The sequence below is a fragment of the Lagopus leucura genome, unplaced genomic scaffold (assembly GCF_019238085.1).
Source record: "Lagopus leucura isolate 7727_CA_CO unplaced genomic scaffold, USGS_WTPT01 Super-Scaffold_100012, whole genome shotgun sequence".
Lineage (NCBI taxonomy): Eukaryota > Metazoa > Chordata > Aves > Galliformes > Phasianidae > Lagopus > Lagopus leucura.
This window is the reverse complement of record NW_024962267.1, coordinates 19,074,046-19,095,284: the sequence shown is the minus strand read 5'-3', so window position 1 is coordinate 19,095,284 and position 21,239 is coordinate 19,074,046. Positions and strand designations below refer to the sequence as shown.

At 48.7% G+C, this 21,239-nt stretch overlaps 1 protein-coding gene across 12 annotated transcripts in view; it reads right to left on the bottom strand.

The window, feature by feature from the left end:
* The window catches only part of COL6A3 (collagen type VI alpha 3 chain), a 53,527-nt gene extending 40,646 nt beyond the window's left edge, over positions 1-12,881 (bottom strand). For 6 of the 12 annotated variants that reach the window (XM_042874307.1, XM_042874308.1, XM_042874309.1 and 3 more), the window contains exons 1-2: positions 5,720-6,119; positions 1,172-1,774 (exon numbers count right to left, since the gene is read on the bottom strand). In XM_042874307.1, the coding sequence (XP_042730241.1) occupies positions 1,172-1,774; positions 5,720-6,104 (988 nt within the window). In that variant the 5' untranslated portion in view covers positions 6,105-6,119. Of the gene's footprint in view, positions 1-1,171; positions 1,775-5,719; positions 6,338-6,813; positions 6,959-12,715 lie in introns of those variants that run through there. The other 6 variants (XM_042874312.1, XM_042874314.1, XM_042874319.1 and 3 more) reach the window with 3 other exon arrangements.
* Positions 12,882-21,239: the final 8,358 nt, after the last annotated feature.

The window sequence follows — 21,239 nt, the reverse complement described above, 5'->3', positions numbered from 1 at the left end:
TAAATATGACACTTGTGGAGTGCCACAAGGACAGGTTATCTTTGTTCCTTCCAGATATAACGGAGGCAAGGTCATAAAATGATCTTTTAGGCAAATTCCTCCATTTGGTTTGAGCCATGAGATAGCAAACATGTTTAGACATAGATTAGAGAAGACATCTGGGATGCAGCTTTATAGGTTAACATCCATCATGAGTTGAATGGTATGCACAGAACTCCAGACTGGAACACAAATCCCAGAAGTGTTGTTTGCATTAAGCATTCTGGTGATTATGTGCAGGAACTCTAGCCTTGCCTTTCCCAGGGGCCTCTGAAACATAATGTGTTGGATCTTTTGTAAGGCTCACTACCACTACGTTTAGCTGAGCTGTAAAATCACAGTGTGAGAAACTCTTAATCACATACATGCTCCATAAATCCAGCACGTAAATCCCGGTTATTTCTTATTCTACTGCCCCCAGGATCACGCTAGATCAGAAATAATGGTCATAACGACTTAGAGAGACAAAGCGATCTCAGTGGAATATGGACTTTTTGTTCTTCCGTGGCCTGGTGGAATGCTGCAAACTCAGATTAGAGACTGAAGGGGAAACGTGCGATAGGCAAAGTGGGGATTTCACTTCAGAAGAACTAAGGGTTGTTTTTCTTTTAAGCCCAGTGACACAAAATCCTCAATAGAGGCTTCAGTGCACATTTTTACCCTTCTCCCAAGGCATAGTGTCAATGAAGTAAGTGATTCAAGTGCTGGAGGCAGGGATCCATCTTACATCCCTGTTACCTTTCCCATCCTTCCGATGCCACTTTTTACTGACATATAATGTAAGCTTATGTGACATAAGTGTTCTCAGAGCCAAACACGCTCCAGTATTTACTTCCAGGAGTGCTGAGATACAATGATAAAGATTATATGAGCCTTTTTATACCCTTAGATATCACAGTAAGGGTTATACATGCCTTCTTATACAGTATTCTTTAAAACCCCATGCCATGCCTTTTAAAGACACAGGTTTTCAAAAGATAACCCACTGAGCAAAGGAGTTTCTGCACATTAGCTGCACATTTTCTCCAAAATCAGATCAGAGAGATGCATTGCAAAAAAACTAAAAGGTAAAAATGGTTTTTAAAGCGTGCAAAATTCATCAAAATGCAACAGTCCAGAAAGGCATACATACCTTCAGTCACAATGGTTGGGGCCTCTAACAAAATGAGTCTTTGGGCCACTCCAACAATGTTGGGCAGTAATAATTCTCGAAGAGCAGCAAGGTTACGGATATCCAGGGCAGTAAATGCGAAGCTTCCATCAGTAGCAATCTGCTGCAGCTCTGCACTGTCAGCATTCAGGACCCCAATGCTAAACGAAAATATACTAGCTTGCTTCACCGCTAACAAGCCCTCTCGGATATCATCGCTAGACTCTCCACCACTTATCAGCACTAAGATCTGAGGCACCGCTTCCTCTATCCTGCTGCCTCCTGCCTGGGTGAAGAGGTTCTCCACCACATACTCCAGTGCTGCACCAGTGTTAGCTTCCTTGCCACCGCGGAAACTGAGTGCCTTGACGGCATCCAGAACATCCGCTTTTGTGGAGTAGCTGTTCAAAGCGAACTCGGTTCTGGGTTGATCACTATACTGCACCACCCCAATGTGTATCTGCTGAGCTCCAACTCTGAGGCTTTCAATCAAATTTACAAGGAAATCGCGTATGGCTTGAAAATTGACACTTCCGATGTTGTTTGATCCGTCAATAAGGAAAATAAGGTCAGCAGACTCTTGAGCTTGAAAAAAAGAAATGCAAAAGGTGAAAGCATTAAAATGAGTGATCACATGCAGTCGTACAGTGTTCTGACATGTTTCTTGGAAAACCAGTAAGAAACAAGAAAATGAGAAAACAAAACACGTGTTCAATGAGGAGGTGACGTTTGCCTCTTAGTTCTGCATTCTGATTGAATACGAGTTCCAGCCCCAGCATCTGCTCCAGGGTTGAGCACGGCCTGAGCTCGTGGCTGCTGTCCCTTGGGCATCTGTGCTTCTGACACGTGAGGAGAAAACTCAGCAAAACACTACTGTTGACAATCTAGATCCGCTCCACCCGTGCCCCGTCCTGTCAAAACATTTGAACTGACAGAGTCAAAACTAACGGTGGATTTTGGTGGCAATTCACACTGCAGATGCTGGGGGACCACAGTAACATTCACAGGGGCTTTTCCTCACTGTAGTCATTTTCTTTTTTTCTTTTTTTCTTTTTAAGAAAAAGCCATTATTAACCTGTTACATGGAAGGTTTCAGCCTCTCTTTTGCAATTCTGCTCTTTTGCTTTTTAAAAACGGTGGCTGAATATATTGTCTTCTCTCAGCATGTGTAAATGCTATTTGAAACGCAGCTGAAAGAAACAACTGGAAACGTTTTGGTTGCTGTTCTTGCTCTGCAATTCTTTTACCAGCTGTCCAGCATATGCACAATGATATTTGTCCATCAAACTGACCCATACAATTATTGACATATGCCACACAGATGCTGTCTTGTGTTAATTGCTTTGCACAGATGCATTGATTATCAGTAGATACGTCTGATCTGTGTTTTTTTCATATGGACACTTCATATTCAATCAAGGAATGCAGAATCAGGTTAAAACGGTGATGAAATCAGTCATGACACAATTATCCAACTCTATTCATTGTGACTATCCCCAGATGATCACAAGCATCTGCTGAGAATATACACACACCAAACAACACTTTTATAGGGCATTAGCATGGTTGTTGAGGGGGCAGGCATTGTTTTTCTGTGAGACTTACCGAAGCAGACCCAAAATGGCCTGTTGTCTGCTCTTCCTTCTTTTGCTCAAGTGACTTTACCATCCACATCACCAAGAGCTGTATGCACTCGATAGGCAGGGGAAGAAGACCCCAAAGCATGCTCAAGTGATTCCATGATACCAATCTCCAATCTCGTCAACAAATCAAACTTCAGATCATTTGCAAATGATTGACAAGCCATGTTTGGAAATCCGGCTCTTGGTTTTTGAAAGCTGAAGGTGAGCCTGGCAGCAAAACTGGCCCATATTTTAGCAGAGCCAGGAATAAACCTGCAGTCATTGCAATGAGCATCATCCATCATTTTTTGGCAACCGTGTAGCTGCTTTTCTAGTAAATGCTCTCATGCACCACAATGCCACAAAGAGACTCAACTGTGCGATCCCAGCAGCAAAGGGAAAGGCTCCCCAAGGAGTCAGCATTTCCCTAGGCCAACTCAGTGGCCAACACCAGCTTGGAGAACACCAGCACAGTTCAGAATCGCAAAGGGCTCTGGAATTCTTTTCCACTGCTGAGTCAAGAGCTGTGAGAGTGCTTAGGGTTGGCTTTGTGCTTAGGATGCTCACGCTCCCCTTTTATAGCACAAAGGGAAGAGAAATCTCAAAGTACAGAGTGAGGAATGGCATTTCAGACACCAGTGGGCATCATCACATCATCATAGGTTGCTCCCGCAAAAGAGAAAACAGTTTTTACAAAACAGGTGTGTTGGATAATTTGTCATCACCGTAAAAACTCTCGTACTTCAGTGCACATTTATGGAACAAGACGGTGCTGGAGGACAAATGAACGCATGCTTGTTACACAACTAAGCAAGAAGGATCAGATGAGACAGACAGTTCAGGTTTAATGAATACACCAGGGCAAACTCAGGGCTGACTTTCATACTTACGCCAGTCAGCTCTGGGGACTGCCACAGACCAACAGCTCTGGTACTCTATACTGGAAATACTATGGGACGGGTTGGTTTTCTTTCACGTTATTTCTTCACATTCAGGTTCATTTCAAGAGTAACATCCATGGCATTTCTAACGTATCAATGCTACATGGAGTTAGCAGCTGAAAAAATGATTTCCTCAGCTCTTAGGCAAACTATTAATTGCACCACGCTTTGCACACCACATACTGTTGTAACATCTTTTTAAATATTTAACGATAGTCCACAGACAGCTCATGCAGAGTGTGCTGGGACAAAACTGCAACAGTAGGATCAGCTTAAATTTTGTGACACAGGAGGGGATGGGAAGGCTTACAAAGAATATCTCTCAGTAGAAATGATCTTGGAAGTGCTTCCCAATGTACACGAATTTGCCTTTATAGCTTTTAAAGAAGCATCTGAGACTTGGGACATCTGTTACCTGCTGGCATGTCCCAGAGGAGGACAGCCAGCCGACAAGGACAAATTCCCCTATTGGTTTCAGCAGGGAAGCATGGTGGCCCTTCACAGTGATGATGCTGAACAGCCTCTGCAGCGCTGTCAGCACATCGTATATGGCATTCCTTTAGCACGTGTATCAGCATGTTTTCCTTAGAAATGGTGAAAGTTCTTTCTTGGGTAGCTCCTTTCCTTCCCTGTGGCTTTCACGTGACCTGGATATTTGCCCTGTCAAGCACATTGCACAAAAAAAACCAACAACACATGTGAACACAGCCTTTTGGTGTCGCTTGGTGTCATGCAGTGATGGAGAGCACCCAGTGGGGTGGCGTGAGGGTTAATCAGACAAGACAACACAGAGGATTAATGTTACACCTCATCACACTGCCATTGCCTTACATCACCCCACAAGCTATTGACCTTCAGATGGAGTCTCAGGAATAAAAAGAAAGGTTTGATCTCTTGGACTTCTGTTTTTAAACACAACAAAGCAGCTCAGAAGGCCCTTTACTCACTGCCATTTCATAAACAAGAGGAGGGATAGAGGAAGGCTCTCTTATCTTTTCCAGGCAAATTCAGTCCCCAGCTTGTGGGCAGTGCGGATTCCTTGAAGCCAGTGCAGAATGCAGAGAAGTTAAAGAAGGGTCCGGTGCCCCAGCAGGTGGGATAGCTGGGATAGAAGGCAACTGAGTGGCATGGCAAAAAGGGACTGTGAAACCGCACGCTTTCTCCAAGCAGAGAAGTGAGGTCTGTGGACTGGCTAAGATGGAGCTCTCACCCAACCTAGTCTCAGCAAGCACTGCTTTTGCTGTCTTCGGCTGAAACAGGAAAAATAATGGGGCTTTCTAAAGTCATCCCGCACTGTCTGTGGGAATACGGTCTCCCAAGGCCCCTCTGTAGTTGCACAGCTGTGTAGAAGCTACATCTTCCAAGCCTAAATGGCCCATGAGGTCTTGGGGAGGGGGAGCAAATTGTCCCTGGCACATCAACTCTGCGCTGCTCCAGGCTATAATGGCATCTCAGTTGTGATGCCTGCATCCCAGCATGTCCCTGGGGTCCCCTGCACAGACCTCGTTTTCCACTGCCCCACCAGCTGCAAGGGGACGTCCCATCCCCTGTCCCTGCAGCCAGCAGGGACCTGTGCAGCCCACAGAGGGCTTTGGTTCGACACCATCAAAGCTGATGTGTTTCTCTCCTATTTCCCTACCTAGGGAGTGTAAGGAATGAAGTGATTTAAGAGCTCTGCAGAAGCCCTAAGCTCGCATATCTGTGCCATGAGTGCAGAAGGATGTCTCCAAGGGGCCACTGCCCATGCCAGGGCTCCTGCACTGCCTCCTGCAACAGGAATTTCAGCTCTGTTTGCAAACCTTGGAGTACAAGTACAAGCACAGGGCCATACGCTTCAAACCTTTGTTTTTAAACCTCTGACCATCCATCTTAGTCCGCCCTTACAAAGGCTTCACACAGTGCAGCAGTCGCCATGCTGATGGGAGCCACCAGCATGGCCAGGACAGAGCGCAGCAGTCGGCCATTACCTGTGATGTCTTTAACCAGTCCTTTGGCTCCAGCCTTTTCTGGAGTCATGGAGGTACGGACACTTGCCACTAAATCTCCAACTATGCCATGGAGAGCGGTAAAATTCTCTAGGTTGAAAAGGTGGGTATCGAAGGGTCGGCTCGCTATCTCCTTTAACTCCCCTTCCACCGCATCCTGCACGCCGACCGCAATCATGTTTACATGGGCCGATTTAAGGACAGATGATGGCAGAGCCACATCATCCTGGGATCGTCCGTCCGTTAACACTATAATAACCTGGGGAACGCCTTCACTCGCTCTGCTTCCAGCAGCTTTAGTGAGATGGTTCTCGATTAGGTACTCTAATCCTTTTCCAGTCTTGCTGCCTCCCCCCATGTAAGGCATATTCGCGATATGGGAGAGCACATCTTGGTTAGAGGGGTACGTATTTAACTGGAACTCTGTGTGTGGGTTTCCGCTGAACTGGACCAGTGCAAAACGGAAATCATTTCCTCCCACATCTAAAGCCTTTACAACATCATACAGAAACTCTCGAACGAGTTGGAAGTGCTCCTTCCCAATGTTCCAAGAGGAATCCACTAGAAATATTATATCAGCCACGGCAACGTTTCTGACAGCTTTAAAAAAACAGATGGGGGTTTAGGATTTTCTAGCAGTCAGCGCAAGCATTCCTCCTCAACCCAGTGCCATGGGCTCCACTCCAAAGGGTGCCGGCACCTCCTAAAAACCCAGCAGCTCCCTGCGGGTTGGTGGCAGCGCTCATCTCACATCTCCCCTCCACTTCCCACGCTCATACGCATGCAAGGAGGCCAGGCGAGCCCTGCCCTGGAGGAAACCCACTTGGGGTCACGCTGGGGCAAAACCCCACATCCCGCACCCCGGCCACACAGAGCATCCTGGAGCTGGCCCGCCGGCTAGCAACATGCTGGGGAAGGTCCAGGCTCTGAGGTCAGCCCAACGGGAGTGGAGGAGCAGGAGGTAAACCACAGTGTACCATCGACATGCACATTAAAAACCAAACGGTGCAAACATCTCGGAGCGAGCGAGCAGCGTGCTCGTGGAGGACTGTGGTCAGTAATGGGTCTTGTCTTACCTGCTTGCTGCTGGGCACCAACTGAGCAAAAGCCTGAGAGCAGGAGGCCAAGTATTGCCGCGAGGGGCAAATGTCGGTGCTTCCTCATTCTTTTGTTTCAGTTTTCCTTTTTATTCTCCTTGTTTCAAAGCACCTGGTGTGAGACCTAAGGGAGAGGGAGAACGGGGTTAAAAGCCTGGTCGTTATTAAATACCTAATTGTTAATGAGTGCTGATAGCCATCCCACCTCATACAAGATGTCAGTTCAGGAGGTTCATAGAAACATAGAATCTTGGAATGGCCTGGGTTGAAAAGGACCACATGATCATCCAGATTCAACCCTCCTGCTATGTGCAGGGTCTCCAACCAGCAGACCAGGCTGCCCAGAGCCACATCCAGCCTGCCCTTGAATGCCTGCAGGGATGGGGGCATCCACAGCCTCCTTGGGCAACATGTTCCTCTGTGTCACCATCCTCTGTGTGACTGTGATCAGTCATACAGTCTGATTTGTAGGTGGTCCTGTAAGGAGTTCAGGAGTTAGATTTGATAATTCTTATGGATCCCTTCCAACTTGGGATATTGTGTGATTCCACACATGTGCCTGGACTGAAACAGATGAGATGGGATAGAAAAGTCAAACTGTTTGGTTTTATGATCTTTTGGTGATGTTTTGGTAGGAGAAAATGATTTTAATGCTGGTCAGGCTCTTTTTTGTAGAAGAACAGTCATTCCCATCATTGATGTCCAGTCATCACTGTAGGGCATAGATGGCTTTCTTTTCACCTGTACTGCCCAGGTAATGCTGAGTATATTGGCAAATGGTCAGCCTCGATTTCTTCTCTGATCATTCAACAACCAAAGTATCTGGCCACCCTCTCCTTGCCCACAGGGCATTAGTCAAAACATCTGGGCAAAGCACACTTTCCTGCTGTTGCTGCTCCTTATTTGAATTTTTGCAGAAGGCAGATCCTCCTGAACGCCCCTCTTTGCCTCGTTTCACCTTTTCAGCTCTCCCAAAGCTACAAATGGAAACTTAATTATCCCGGGCCCAAGCGAGCCACATGTTCTGGCTATACAGCAAAAAGCCCTTGGACTCCCTCAAGCTCGCAGCCCCGGCGGTGGAATAGATATTTTGGAAAGACACCAAGATTAATATTTTATGTGCCAGAGCCAAAATATAATTTATGGATGTTTCTTATCTTTGATCCACCTGGCAAACCTTCTGAAACAATGCCTCCTTCAGGAAAGCTGTGTATCCGTTGTCATAGTGATGGCCAATTTATTATTTAATCCACACATCCAAGCCTACAGAGCAGAAACCGGCTCTGTAGGCTTGGATGTGAAGGAACTCTTGCTTCACTGAGAAAATATCCTCCCAAAAGGGAGCACGGTGATATCATGCTTCTTATTCCCCAAAAGGAGCTCAGTTATTCAAATGAGCCAAAAGTGATTCAAATACACCAAGCTGTTAACCGGGTCATCTCTGAGGAGGAAGAAGATCAGTTTTCTCATGGAGCTTCCAGCTCCATCAGTCCAAGCAACTAGGAGAGTCTCAGAGAGTTAAACGGCCTGCCTTTCAGACAAGGCATGAATGGCAAACCTGGCACAGCCAGGAGCACAACCAAAAGCCCTTGTAGTACAAGGCAGGCCCTGACTCTCCTCCTACTGTTGTGTATGACAATAATAACACCAGATGGAGAGCTGTTTAATAGGCACCCAGAGCCAGCAGCTAGCATGCAGGATTACTTAAGACAGGACGAGGCTTCCCTGTTATTGGCAACTCTTCAATTAATAGAGGCAACAGCTGCAGCTGGGGTATCTCTATCATTTATAGCCTAAAAAAATTCCTTGTTATCTGGCCACCATCCATCACCCCAGCTACTGGAGCCTAAGCCAAAGCTCCCAGTGCCTCTAGTGACAGAAAACCTGCTCTGATGGACGCTGCCCCTCATTCACACCTCAATCCTTTCTCCCCAGGAATGAGAAAGCTGGGCAGCACCCAAAGGACACTGTGAGATAACCTTGCCCAACTGTGCTGGAGCAACACTCAAGTCTCGGGTTTGTTTGATTTGATTCAGCCAGCTTAGAATTTGGATATATTTTGCAAGCAGTAATAAGCTGGCTGTTCTTTTTAATTGCCTTCTGTTCTGTTTTAATCCTTGGAGGGTCCCGGATCTATTTCCAGCTCCCTCTGTGATCACTGTATTTTTGGTTTCATGTCAGCAGAGAGCCCTGTTGGTTAACGCAGCTGCATTAATCCCTCTAGCATCACACTTTCCCAAAGCCATCTGAACATCCTGGTTAGCTAAAAGGAGAGGGGCAGAGAAGTGTTTGGGGCTGATTGACCACTCAGGGAGAGGAGGAGCCTTTAAGCACAGGTGTTCCCTACCTTATCCCACAATAGCCACAATGCAAGGGGAGGTGCTGGGTGAGGAGGTGGCTATGGATGAGAAGCAAAGGCACTGTTCAGGTTTCACCTGATACAGCAAACAGTCTCTTGCTAGGTGGGAGAGGTGGGTGATGTGGTTTTTGTTGCTTGGGTAGGGCTGCTTGGTTTGTTTGGGCAAGGTGCAAGGTATAACCTATTCTGCTCCATTTTTCTACCCCTCTTCCTACACCTCCTGCTGGCCACAGAAGCTGGAGGTGGAATCAGCTCGCAGGAGGTGGAGGACAAAAGCAGGGAATGTGAATTTAAGGCAGTTCAAGTTAATTTTGTGGTTGCTGACAGGTGTCTGTTCTGCAAACATATTCTTCTGGTTTGCTATCTGGGCAGGTTACTTACTTCATGAACTTATCACTGATTTTCTCAATGGAAAGTTTCTCACAGTCTTGGGTGTGTGGGATCTCTAACAGAGCTTTTGATATAACCACTATAAGCCTGGAAGCAAGACTGAAAATCCTGAAGCTGGAGTGCTTCTGGGAGGGCAAAGAGCTTTCTGAGCTGCTAAAGAACTATGGAGAACCTACCTGTTGATAATTCCTATGTGGTCAAAAGGACTGGTGTGCTATTCAGTAATCTGCAGTTTTTTGGTCTGCCTCGGGCTGATGCAGTGTGTGGTGACCTCTGGTTGCAACAGCATCTCTTCCATTTCATCAGAAGATATACATCTGTTACCAATAATGCTATCAAAAGGCAACCCTTTCTGCCACTAACGCAATGATTTCCTTAAATATTTTCCCCAGCAGCTATGTTCTGCTTTATGCACTGACAAGTATGCAATAAGTTGAACATCTCACATCATTCTATGTTTGTGTGGGCGCTTCAAGCTTCCTACAAATCACCCACTTGTATGCTTTTCTCTCACCAGAGCATAATTAAAATCCGAAGAAGCTCGAAGCAGATGAGTAGGCTTTAAAAAGCAAAACATGAAAGGCAGGAAAGAATTACTCCAGCTTTTACATATCGCTTTGATTCATTGCATATGCCTCTCAGCTGGCCTGGCTGGCTTTCAAGGGTAGGGGAGGTGTCTATGGCTTCAGTGCATATAGGAATGCAATGTGTGTCACGTGTAGATGCAGATGGGTGCTGGGCCAGCTTTTGGGATGCTGTCCCAGAGCAAGTTACACGTGGTCCCGTTTTCCTGTCCAGCCCAAAGGCTCTTCCCAAAAATCCCTTGAATAAAAGCAATTGTGGGGCCCTAAATCCCTGCTTTGTGTAGGGTGGGTCGCTTCTTTTGGAGGGTTTCCCTTAATGCTGCCGCTTGGCATTGATGGCGCTGGAAAAGTGACGGCTGCTTCTGAAAATGTTTCTTCCCACCAACATAACATAGACTTGAGCAACCCAACCCAAAAGCATGGAAAATCCTCCTGCTTTTGCAAACCTGTTTAGTTCTGACCGGCAGTTAGCAAAACTCCAGGGCTGTGCTGCCTTCGTATCGCAGCCAGCGTGCCAGCATCTCATATGAATTGCATACTGATTTCTGTTGTTATAATCATGCAGTTGGCTTAAAATCTGCTTGTTTTCCCCTACTTAAAGGCTGAGACCAAAATAGGGCTGTTAATAAGAGGAAAGGCAGTATTTGCTGGAAAAAAAAAACAAAAACAGAAATGAGGATACTCCCTGAAAGATCAATGACTCTTTATATAGGGTAACATAAGCCTCCCAGTGCCTCTCTGCTCTGCCAACTCATCCCCTGAATGTGGAACACAGAGCACTTAAAAGTGGAAAAAGTGATGGGCACATGGGCAGAAAGGCTGGCTGTGATTCATGCAATGCCAGCCAGAACCTGGCCCTGCACAGAGCAGGATCGTCCCCATTGCAAGTCAAGCACGAAAGCAACGAGGGGATAATCTGAGGTTGGCCAGAGTTTGCAGTGATGCAAGGAATAGGATGTTCCCAAGCAGGCACGTCTCAGAAATTGGGAAAGAAACAACATTTCTCTCCTGGTTGCAATGGGGGTTGGTTTAACCCTGAAAGCAAGGGGAGATGATGCTTTGAATGGAAAATTGTGTGCGTGTTTCAAAACTCACAGAGGGTTTGCTGAGAAGTGGAGAGGTGTGGAATGAATGAATGAACTGAGTGACATGGAGCATGCTGCTCCTGTTGCGGAGGAACCACCTGCCTCCCAAAGTTAGTGAACCTCTCTGCAAAGAGGGTAAATCTGTTCAAATCTGTATCCGAAAGGGATTGAAAAGCCTGGTTCCTAAGGTCTACGCTGGTGAGTTGAGGGATGGTGCTAGGGAGGTGTCCTGCTCCATCCCTGTGCCCTTGGGGATGCTTTGGCCTCCACAAAACTCCCAAACTGGTTGTTCCCCAGCAGCAGAACTACTTGAGCATAGCAATTATCTGACCATCCATACCAGTGTATAATTTTTAATTAGTTGGTAATGGGGGTAAAGCCAGAAGTTTGAAAAATGCAGAGTCTGTCCCCTGGGAGGCCCTATGAATCATCACCAGGAATGAGCTGAGAGTTTCCCCTTTGTGCCTGCTGGAAGGAAAGTGGCTTTGGCCACCTCCTCTCCAGCCCCTTTTGGCCTCTGTGCCTGGTCAGGAAACCAGTTTGGCCACAACCAGGCTGGGATTGGGAAGGGAGGGCTCTGAAGAGGGGAGAGGGTGGTGGGATGTCTCCTCCATTAGTCACTGCCTCCCTTTGGTGAGAGCACTGCTGCCTGAAACATCCCAAGGAGCTGAGGATGAGGGGACTATAGAGGGAAAGGGGAAGGGGGGGGGGGGGGGGTGGCTCTGTGTTGGGCTGAAGAGCCCTTCCCTTAGGGAGAAAAGCTGATTTGAGCAAATTTTTATGCAGATGATGGCTCCGTTGCATGGGACAAGCCCAGCAGCAGGACCCACATAGAGTGGGCAAGCCTTTGTTAGTGCATCCCTCTTGCCTGTGGGCAGGAGAGATGAGGGCTGCCTTAAACAACTCCAAAATGGGGATGAATCTGGGAAGATGCACTGAGAAACACCCTTAGGTTGTCACTATTCCTCCTGGAGTCCTTGCTGGATCCCATGCATGCTGTGGGCACCTCGCCGTGCCCAGGCAGCCCCATACATCCTAAGAGCAGGCTCCCCAGCAGCACACCCCTAAGCATCCTTTTTGGTCTCCAGCTCCATAGACACCCCCTCCTGAGCTCTTCTGCGCTCCCACCCTACCAAGCTGCTGCAGCAGTGATGTCAAAGTATAGAAGGCAAACACCCATATGAAAACCCTCTTGGATTTAAGTGAGTTTAATTCAATTCTGTGCCTCTCCAGAACATCCCCGTGCACCTGCAGTGCTCCGGTGCCCTGCTTTACAAGCCTGTTGCAGCAGTGCCTTTCTCTGCAGACTGAAAGCAGAAACGCAGCTTTCCTCCAACACTTTTGCCTTTCTTGCTCTGAGTTTTGCCTAGAATGCTTTGAACCCTTTCCCCCGTTAAAAAAGCAGCAGCCACGAAGGGAGGCGAGCGCAAGCTACGAGCTCCCGCACGCACGGTGGCACTTACCCCTGAGTGAACCCCCAAAACAGATCGCTTATCCCGGGGTTCTCCCCTTCCGAAGCACCTTTCTGTGGCCCCGCCGGTGCCGCTCAGCGTCCCCGCTTCCCTTCGCCTTCCTCGTCGGGCCGCTCGGGATGCTCTGGTTCCCCGACAGGCGGCCGCCGCGGCTCTGAGCGGGGCCGGGGGAGGCGGCTGGCGCGGTACCGGCCGCTGCAAATGGGATCCAGATGCTGTGCTCTGGCGGCGGCGGAGGGGCTGAGGTCAGAGCTGCTCATCGCACGCCGTCCTCCTTCTCTCCTTCCCTCCCTCCTTCCCTCCCTTCCACCCCCCCGCCCCAACCAGAGCTCCCCTGGGGCGCCTCCCCGCGCCGTTTCCCCTTCCCAGAACGCTATTTCCTTATTATCTATAAAGGCGAAAAGAGGGATGGCGGATTATTTTAATTGCACGCCTTTCAGTTGAGAAGGGCTGGGCTTGGATGCTGGCGGCAGCCAGGGCGCGCCAAGAGCCGTACCAAGTTACGCAGGGCTCCCTCAAAGCACTTCTGGGATGCTGGAGAGCCCAGCAGAGCCCTTTGTGCATCTTCCCATCAGATGCAGTAGGGGTTAGATTCCCCACTCCCTGAGCCCATTGGGAAATCAACATTTAGCCCTGAGGCTATGTTGTATAACATATATAGCCCAGAGAAAGCTTTCTAGAGATGATCTGAAAGGTGCTGCAGCAGTCGAATGTGCGCCATGAACAGCTACGGTTAACCTTTCACTAGGCAGCACTAACCAGGTTTGGGGTTTGTTTTTTAGCCTTCTGCGTGCTGAAATCAAACATTTCATTCTGGTTCAGGTTGTGTTTTTGCAAGAGCTTGTGGTATAGAAGCAATAATTCTTATTTCTTGCCCTTTCTTTGGGCCGCGTGAGGCTGGAGTTGCAATCATATCCTGGGAATCAGACAGTCAATCTCTCTTCCGTTGTTTCAAATGGAGATTTATGATGTTTGCTCTAGATTTCCTGCTATTTCACAGATCAGCCCCATTAAAATAAAATAGCTGGAATGCTTTGGGGAAATACTGAGGTCTTGAACTGCTGCAGTAGCTCATTTTGGTGGTGGTGTGGAGAGAGAGCTGGCCCTGCAAAGAGACCCAGCACCACACAGCCCCACTCTGAGCACGGCCCAGCAGGTCCAGTTGGCTGCCACCAGTGGAAACCAGTGCAGTACGGGCACAACTGGTTTTATTTCTGTCCATCTTTATGCTTTTCAATCAGCCCCGCAGCAGTTTGCTCTACTTTCTATTAGCAAAGCCCTGGTGTTTTTCCCTGTGTGAGCAATGGGGAACTCAGGATCCTTCACTCTGTGGTCCCAAAGGAGATCACTGCAGCATCCCATGAGGAAATATAGGGGGACACCCAGAGAGACAGGCTTTGTTCTGCCCCCGGCCATCTGACAGCTCTCTTTGGCCGTTGGATTGCACCGTGGCAGCAATTTCTAGAGGGCAGTGACTAAGTTTAGCAGGATTTCCTCCCTGGTGTATTAATAACCAGACGTGCTGAATGCGATGAGTCAAGGAGAGGGTTTTCAGGAATTCTCTTTCCACCCACAATAGAAAAGGCCCTGCATGATGCTCCCTCGCCCTAATGCAAAGGGGACCTTCAAGGTGTTCTCCCTGCCATAAGGGTCTCAGATTGAGTCCCTTCAAAATCTCAACAGAGAGGCATCATTCTGCAGTACTTTTCTGGATGCCTGTGGATTTCCTTGGTGTAATTCACGTGAACACAGTGCCTGGTTCCATCCTGCCTAAATGGCTGGTTTACCTGCAGTGATTGTTGTGAATGTATGGGGGGAACAGGAGGCATGCCTCTGCTTAGCAAGAAACATATCTGGGCTAAAAGATACAAATGCAACTTGTTATTCCCTATTTTGGACAAGTGAGCGTGCTGCAATCTGCTGGAGCTCAGCAGATTTCTAGACCTAGTGTCCATGGCAAGCTTTGGGCATTGCACTGAATATCACAGCGTGCAACAACTGGGACAATCCTGAAGTTGTTCCACTTCTAATGGAGCATCTCACTGTGGCTCCATCCTTGAGCACCATCTGCTGGCTTCTCCTCCAGGGACTATTTGGTCATCCCCCAGGCCACACAGCCGCCTTTGAGTCCTCGGATGAAGCCTGCTCCTGCAAGGCAGGGCTGCTGCTTGCCATGAGATTGCCATGAGTTTGTCTCATCCCTGGAGGTGCTCAAGGCCAGGTTGGATGATCAGGCATTGTGATCTGGTGGGGGGCAGCCAGTGCATGGCAAGGGGTTGGAAATGGATGGTCTTTAAGCTCCCTTCCAACTGAAGCCATTCTATGATGATGGTAAAATTCATGGGTTTCACTGAAGCCAAAGGTCGCTCGTTCTTCTTCCACCACCAACCCAACCATCTGTGTTGTGGTTGGATGTACTGGGGATGCCCCATCCCTGGAAGTGTTCAAAGCCAGGTTGGATGGGGCCCTGGGCAGCCTGGTCTGGTATTAAATGTGGAGTTTGGTGGCCCTGCATGTGGCAGGGGGGTTGGAAATTCATGATCCTTGAGGTCCCTTCTAACCCTGGCCATTCTGTGATTCTGTATGGGGTCCAGCTGTGGCCCCCAAGCAATGTTTGCTGCTTTCAAGGAGTTGAGGGCTGCTCTGCTAAAACTGGGGCAGGGCTGCAGATTGCATTTTATTTCTGTTTGCTGATAGATGGTTTTTATTAGCACCAAAGCATTTGCCACTGCTTTCTTCCCAATGCTCCCCCCCACAATCACCACCCAGTTTGGGAATCCAGGGAATATTTTCTGGGGCTTTGTTCTGTTCTGCTTTTCTCTGTACTTTTTCTGTATAATTACGTTGTTCTTGTTCTGCCTCTGTGCAAATGCCTCCTGAGGCATTTGTACCACTTCTGATGGCACCCTTGGCTTTGAAGCAGCTGGAGAAAAAAGGACAGGAGCATCTCTAGAGCACAGAGAGGGAAACACCACTGCAAGATTTCCATCTCAGGGCGCTGTTTCTCTCCTATGGAGAGAAGGAAAATCCTCCTGGAAGGAAGAGCAACTTAGGAATCCCATAAAAGCGCGCCTGCTTTGTTGCAGTGTTTTTGACTGATGCTAATACTGCTAATAAATCACAGAGATGGGATAACCCCAGCAGAAGTAGTAAAAACAAGCCTATGGGCTGCACACATGGATGTATATTCTCTTAATCCATGCTTGCATAGACTGCAGGGGAGATAATAACTCAAGTGAAGAAACTTGGCGCCTGCCTGCAAAAAGGCGCATCCTGCTGCAAGAGCTTTCCAGTGACAAGGAACAAACTACTCTCAACTATGTAAATATTGCGGATGCTTTCCCTCTAACACAATGCACAGCTTGTAGGTCACTAAACTGTAATGTGAGCCACGATGCTTGACTTCTAGGAAAGAAGCTTGTTGAGCTCTTTCTCAGAATAAGAGGTGTGAGCCTGGAATTGGAAGCACGATGCGCTTGGGCCAAAGCAAAATGTTGCAATGGCTTGCTCCTGTTTCCTTCCAGGTGGTGCCTCTTACAAGAGATGCTACAAGGGAGAGCACTGAAAACGTAAGGTTAGGTATAGATGTGCCATATGCATTGGTCCCCATGGGGTACACTCTTATTAAAGCTCTCTAGTATAGAAACAGTTCCAGGCTGTGCTGTGTGCTCTCTGACTTATAAACTTAGGAGGAGCTGACATAAACAGCGCCTCAACATCGTGACTTATGTTTGGAAAATCAGCGTTTTAAAGAATGCACACACACAAAAAAAAAACAGGAAATGGCATGTGTGTGGTTGGGATGTATTTATCCCTCAGGGGCTCGTAAGTGATTTGCACCAAGCATATAGAACAGCTTGTGCTCAAGGTGAGTGTCTGAGGCGGTGCTACAGCTCATGGCTTTGGGTTGATATGGAGAGGCATGGTGTGGGAGATGCTGAATTTTTCTCTGCAAAGGGCTGAAGCTCCTTAGGATGTGAAAAAGCCAAAATTTTTTTGCCCAAATTGGTCCAGAAGATCTTTTGGAGCATGGGGAACCTTGCTGGCTGGTCTTGGCAATGCCCAGAGCAATGCATCTGCTTGCAGGAGAGTGGAATCAGCAATGCAGCATCTGTCCTTCATCCAGATAACTTTCCTTTAACGAGGTTTCAGTTCATTAGTGCTGCTGGTACCAAGTGCAAACCAGGAAGTGCAATCGGCCCATGGTGCCTCTAGTTGTCCCTGGCCCTGGATGTGAAAGATGGACCTGTCCCCAGGCAGGAAGAGGTGGGGACAGCTTTGCATGGTTACTGTTGCTGTTTACCACCTTCTCCAACCGCTGATGGCAGAAGCGAGTGGAAAAAAGCCTTCAGCTCTCCCCATAAAACGTGGAGCCAGCAGCCCTGCCAGCCTGACTAACGCGTCGTCCATCAAACGTCTCATTCATCCGTTCTGCAGCCGGATGCACAGAAATCACACGGCCTGCCCAAAGCAGAACAACGGCACGCTTTGTCCCTAAAAACACCCAGCAGTGAAGCCACCTGTAGGCTACGGGTGAGCCAGAACGGGGATGGTTTTATGGGACCCATATGGGTAAAATGGGGGTGTGACAGCAGAGCCTGGAGTTATTTATGGACTCTGAGGGACCAGAACATCTTGGCTAGGCATCCTGTGCCCATCCCTTGGGGACAATGTGTTCCCTGCATGCCACTCTCAGAGAGAAGGCATGCAGAGAGACTTGAACCCATGGCAGATGATGCTCGTGATGCGTTGCTCCCAGTAGGCAGGTTGTGCCATCACCACCTTCACCCCAAAAGAGAGGAGATGGGTGCCAGGAGGCCAACATGGATCACCACTGGCAGTTCTGACTGCTCAACCTTGATGTTTCGGGGAGCTTTCATTTGTGTCCTCCCTCCAATCACAGCTAATCTGCATTCTGTCCCCCCTCAGCCTTTGGAGCAATCCAGTGTTGTCGAAGATTGCTGTCCTCTGTCACTGGCAGCATGGTCCATCACATTCCCCATTCTTCTGGAGAAGGGGGAGCAGCAATGAGGATGGGAAGGGATGGGGATGCTGGTCTCGGTGCTGTGGAACTGATGCCAAAGGGTTTTGTGGATCTGAAGCACCATCTCAGTAACTTGACTTCATCTTCAGCTCTGCAGCAGGGAGGATTTGCTGGAGCAGGGACGTGCGGCGATGTTCAGAGTACAGCACGTCCGTGGTTCCTGCTGACAGCAGCATGTTCTCACTAATTTCTCACTTGATCTATAGCCCCGAGCAGGCTGCCACTAATGTCCTCTAGCTGCGCAACTGAGGAGCCTCTGCAGAAAACATCTGGCCACTGTGCTTCCCCACCGACCTGCTCTGCGTGTCCTGGGGTAAAACTAGATGCTCGCAGGCTAAATGAAAGCACGCTGCATGTGAAATAATACCTCTCCGAGGTTCACAGCTGGGGGCAGCAAGATGATGCCTCATTGCCTTGAGAAGATGCTGATAGCTGGAGGGCTGTGACATCGGAACCGCATACCTGGTGGGGGGATGTGCCAGCAGACCTGCTTCATTAGGTGTTTGTTGTATATTCAGTTTAATTAATTAATATGCAGTTCCCCCAAGGCTTGCTTCTGACATGTGTGGCTTGCAGCCCTCCCGTGCTGCCGTGCCACAGGCTGGCAGCCCACAGGGCTTGGTGATGGGAGGTGATGGTTGGACTTGACGCTCTGCAGGGTCCAACCTGAAGAATGCCGATAGGAATCTGGGGAGATGTTATTAAAAGGAGGACGCTGCAGGGTGGGCCAAATTTCCTTTGGTTTCTAACAGCAGAAGAGATTTTTACATTCTATGACCTAAAACACTCCACAGAAATGCCAGCTTGGCCTCTACTCAACTAGGATGAGGGATACCAAAGGGAAAGAGGTGTTTTTTTTTCCTCTAAGAGTCCAAGCTTGGCCAGACTCCACTGCAGTCATGGGACAGCAGTTGGGATTTTCCTTCTCCAAAAAGAGAAGGAACAGGGAGGAGAAAAGGAACTTGTAAGCGCTCCCTGGGGGTCAGGAAACTTTTCCAAAGGCAAAAAATAAAAGCACCAAGCTCTTAGAGTTGGTGTTTGCTTCTTTTCCATGGTTTAAGCTCTTGGGAGGGCGGGGAGGGCACCTCTCTGTTGGCAGTACCTGGCAAGAGAGCTGTGAAAAACTTGTTTGTGAGAGAGAAATATTGCAGTGCCTCCAACTAAAGGAAAAATCCCTCTGCTTTGTCCCCATGCCGAGGTCCAGCTCGCTGAGTGCTCAGCCCTGATGTGGTTTTCTCAGCCATGTGCATAGCAGTCTTTGGACAACCTGCGCAATGCAACACGCCAGCAGCCATAGGAAGCGTGGAGATTTTGGCCAGCTGAATGGGATCGTCCTGGCATCCCAAACCATTTCCAGGGGGCTCCTCCAGCTCCGTCATCCCTGGAGAACTCCGAGTACTTTTGAGAGAAGCCTTTTTTTCCTGTGCTCTCCTCCCAGGTTTACAGCCTGTATTTCTTGCCGGACTCCACAAGGTGGCACAAGGAAACCGGAGCATCTCCGAGGTTATCCCTTCGCTCCAGCAATCGTTTGGCCAGGAACGGCAGCAACGAGCAGGGTGAGGTGCGGCACCTTTTGCAGCTGGGTATTTGCAAGACTAGCGAGGAGAGGGAGCTTGTAGTATTTCGGCTGCTGCCCTCACCCCTATGGGGATGTCTACCCTTTCCCAGGGGTGGCTTGGGAGCTCTCCTGAAGTTGGGTAGCACTGTCAGAAACACCAACAGAGGAAGGAACTGCTGTTACAGCCATGTGAGAGTTGGTTTGTCTTTCTTTTAAGTGGAGAATGCTTTTTCTTTTAAGTGGAATATGCTTTCAGGCTGGCATGGGTTGAAAGTTTCTCTTCAGTCACTGCAAGCTCTGATTTGGGTGTCATCTGACTTCACGCACGCATGCAGATCTGTGGCCTCTGGTTTGCCCTTCATTTTGACTTGTGGCAGCCTGCAGCTCCCAGGGCAGTGGGCACAGCCCTGATGCTGGAGCTCAGGAGTGCTGGGACACCACTCTCAGCCATAGGGGTTGGGTTTGAGTGGTGCCGTGTGGGGCCGGGGGTTGGACCAGGTGACCCTTGCGGGTCCCTTCTAACTTGGGATGTTCTATGGTTCTATAATTCTGAGCACGCTGTTGGTGTGAAATACTGCACTGAGCACCCATGCCACCAAAAGCAGGGTCCTGCAGCAATACAAGTGGGCCCACTAGCCATCAGGCAACAGGAAAAGGATAAGACCTGACACTGGCTCTGCAGTACGGAGAGGCAGACAGGCAGGAACAGCACAGCACTGAGAAGCATCAGAGCCAGATCCCTGCTCAAACCTACTCATTAGCCTCTTATTAGATGAGCAGGGAGCATTTCTCTGGCTGTTACATCCCAAGGGGAGTCGCTGCAAGAGGTTGTTTTTCTTTTAAATGAAATGTGCTTTCAGGCTGGGATGGGCTGAAAGTTTCCCTATCAATCTGGAGAGCCCTGCAAAACAGCTCTGCCTCCCCTCTGCTTAGGGCACCTCGCTCTGCACCCTGGCTGAAGGCCACCTCACTCCAGCACACTGAAAAAAGGACAGAAATACTGGCACTGCCCAGAAACAGCCAAATGGAAACTCATTAGAGAGCAGATCGACCAGCAGCCCTCTGCATGGCCAGCGGGGCTCTCCTTATGTGACCTTGCTGGGAGTGCTTCACAGCTCCATCCCATCCCTTTCTCTGCCTCCAGGGTCTGACAGGAACAGCAGCAACCCAAGGGCTGGGAGTCAATGCTAGACACCTTCTGGCTAGAAAATGCAGAGTATGTCTCAAACAAGGATGAGGAATGACTGGGTGAGCTTCGTGAGGGCCTGGGGACAACTCCAGTCTCAGCAGCTTCAAAATACAACCTGGGGCAGGACAGTGGGCTGAAAAAAGACTGCAGCTCAGGGGTGGAGGAAACAAATCCTGCACCCAAGCCACTCAGCTCAAGTGCTGCCAAGCAGTTCTGTCAGGATAGGGATGGAGATGGATGCTTGGGACCAGCCAAAAGCACCGCCCAGCTAATTGTTCAGTATCTAAGTGTCTATCTCTTGGGTTCTGCATCCTCATTTCCAGCATTTACCCCATGAAGATACTGGAGCCTAAAAGGAACAAAACAAAGCCCTTTGTAATTGAATGTTCTCTTAGAAAATATTGGAGGGTCTGACCTTGGAAAATCCTGGATGGAGAGGTTTAGGAAAGAGCATCATTTTGGAAGACTTAGCAAAGGGGCAGGTTGTTCCAGCGTGGAACACCAGGTTGGTGCACCAACGCAGCTTGGTCTTGCCTTGCTAGAGATTTCACTGCCTGTGTTTGGTTTGCTTTTAAGTCAACACCACATTCATCACTGTCGCTGGCAGGACCAGGATCTAACTGCACACAGAGCCTTATCTTGCCACTACAGCCCTACTTCCTCGTGAGTAACCCGGGGCGGAGTGCAAGTCATCCCTCTGGAACAACAAGGGCTTGTTTTCTCC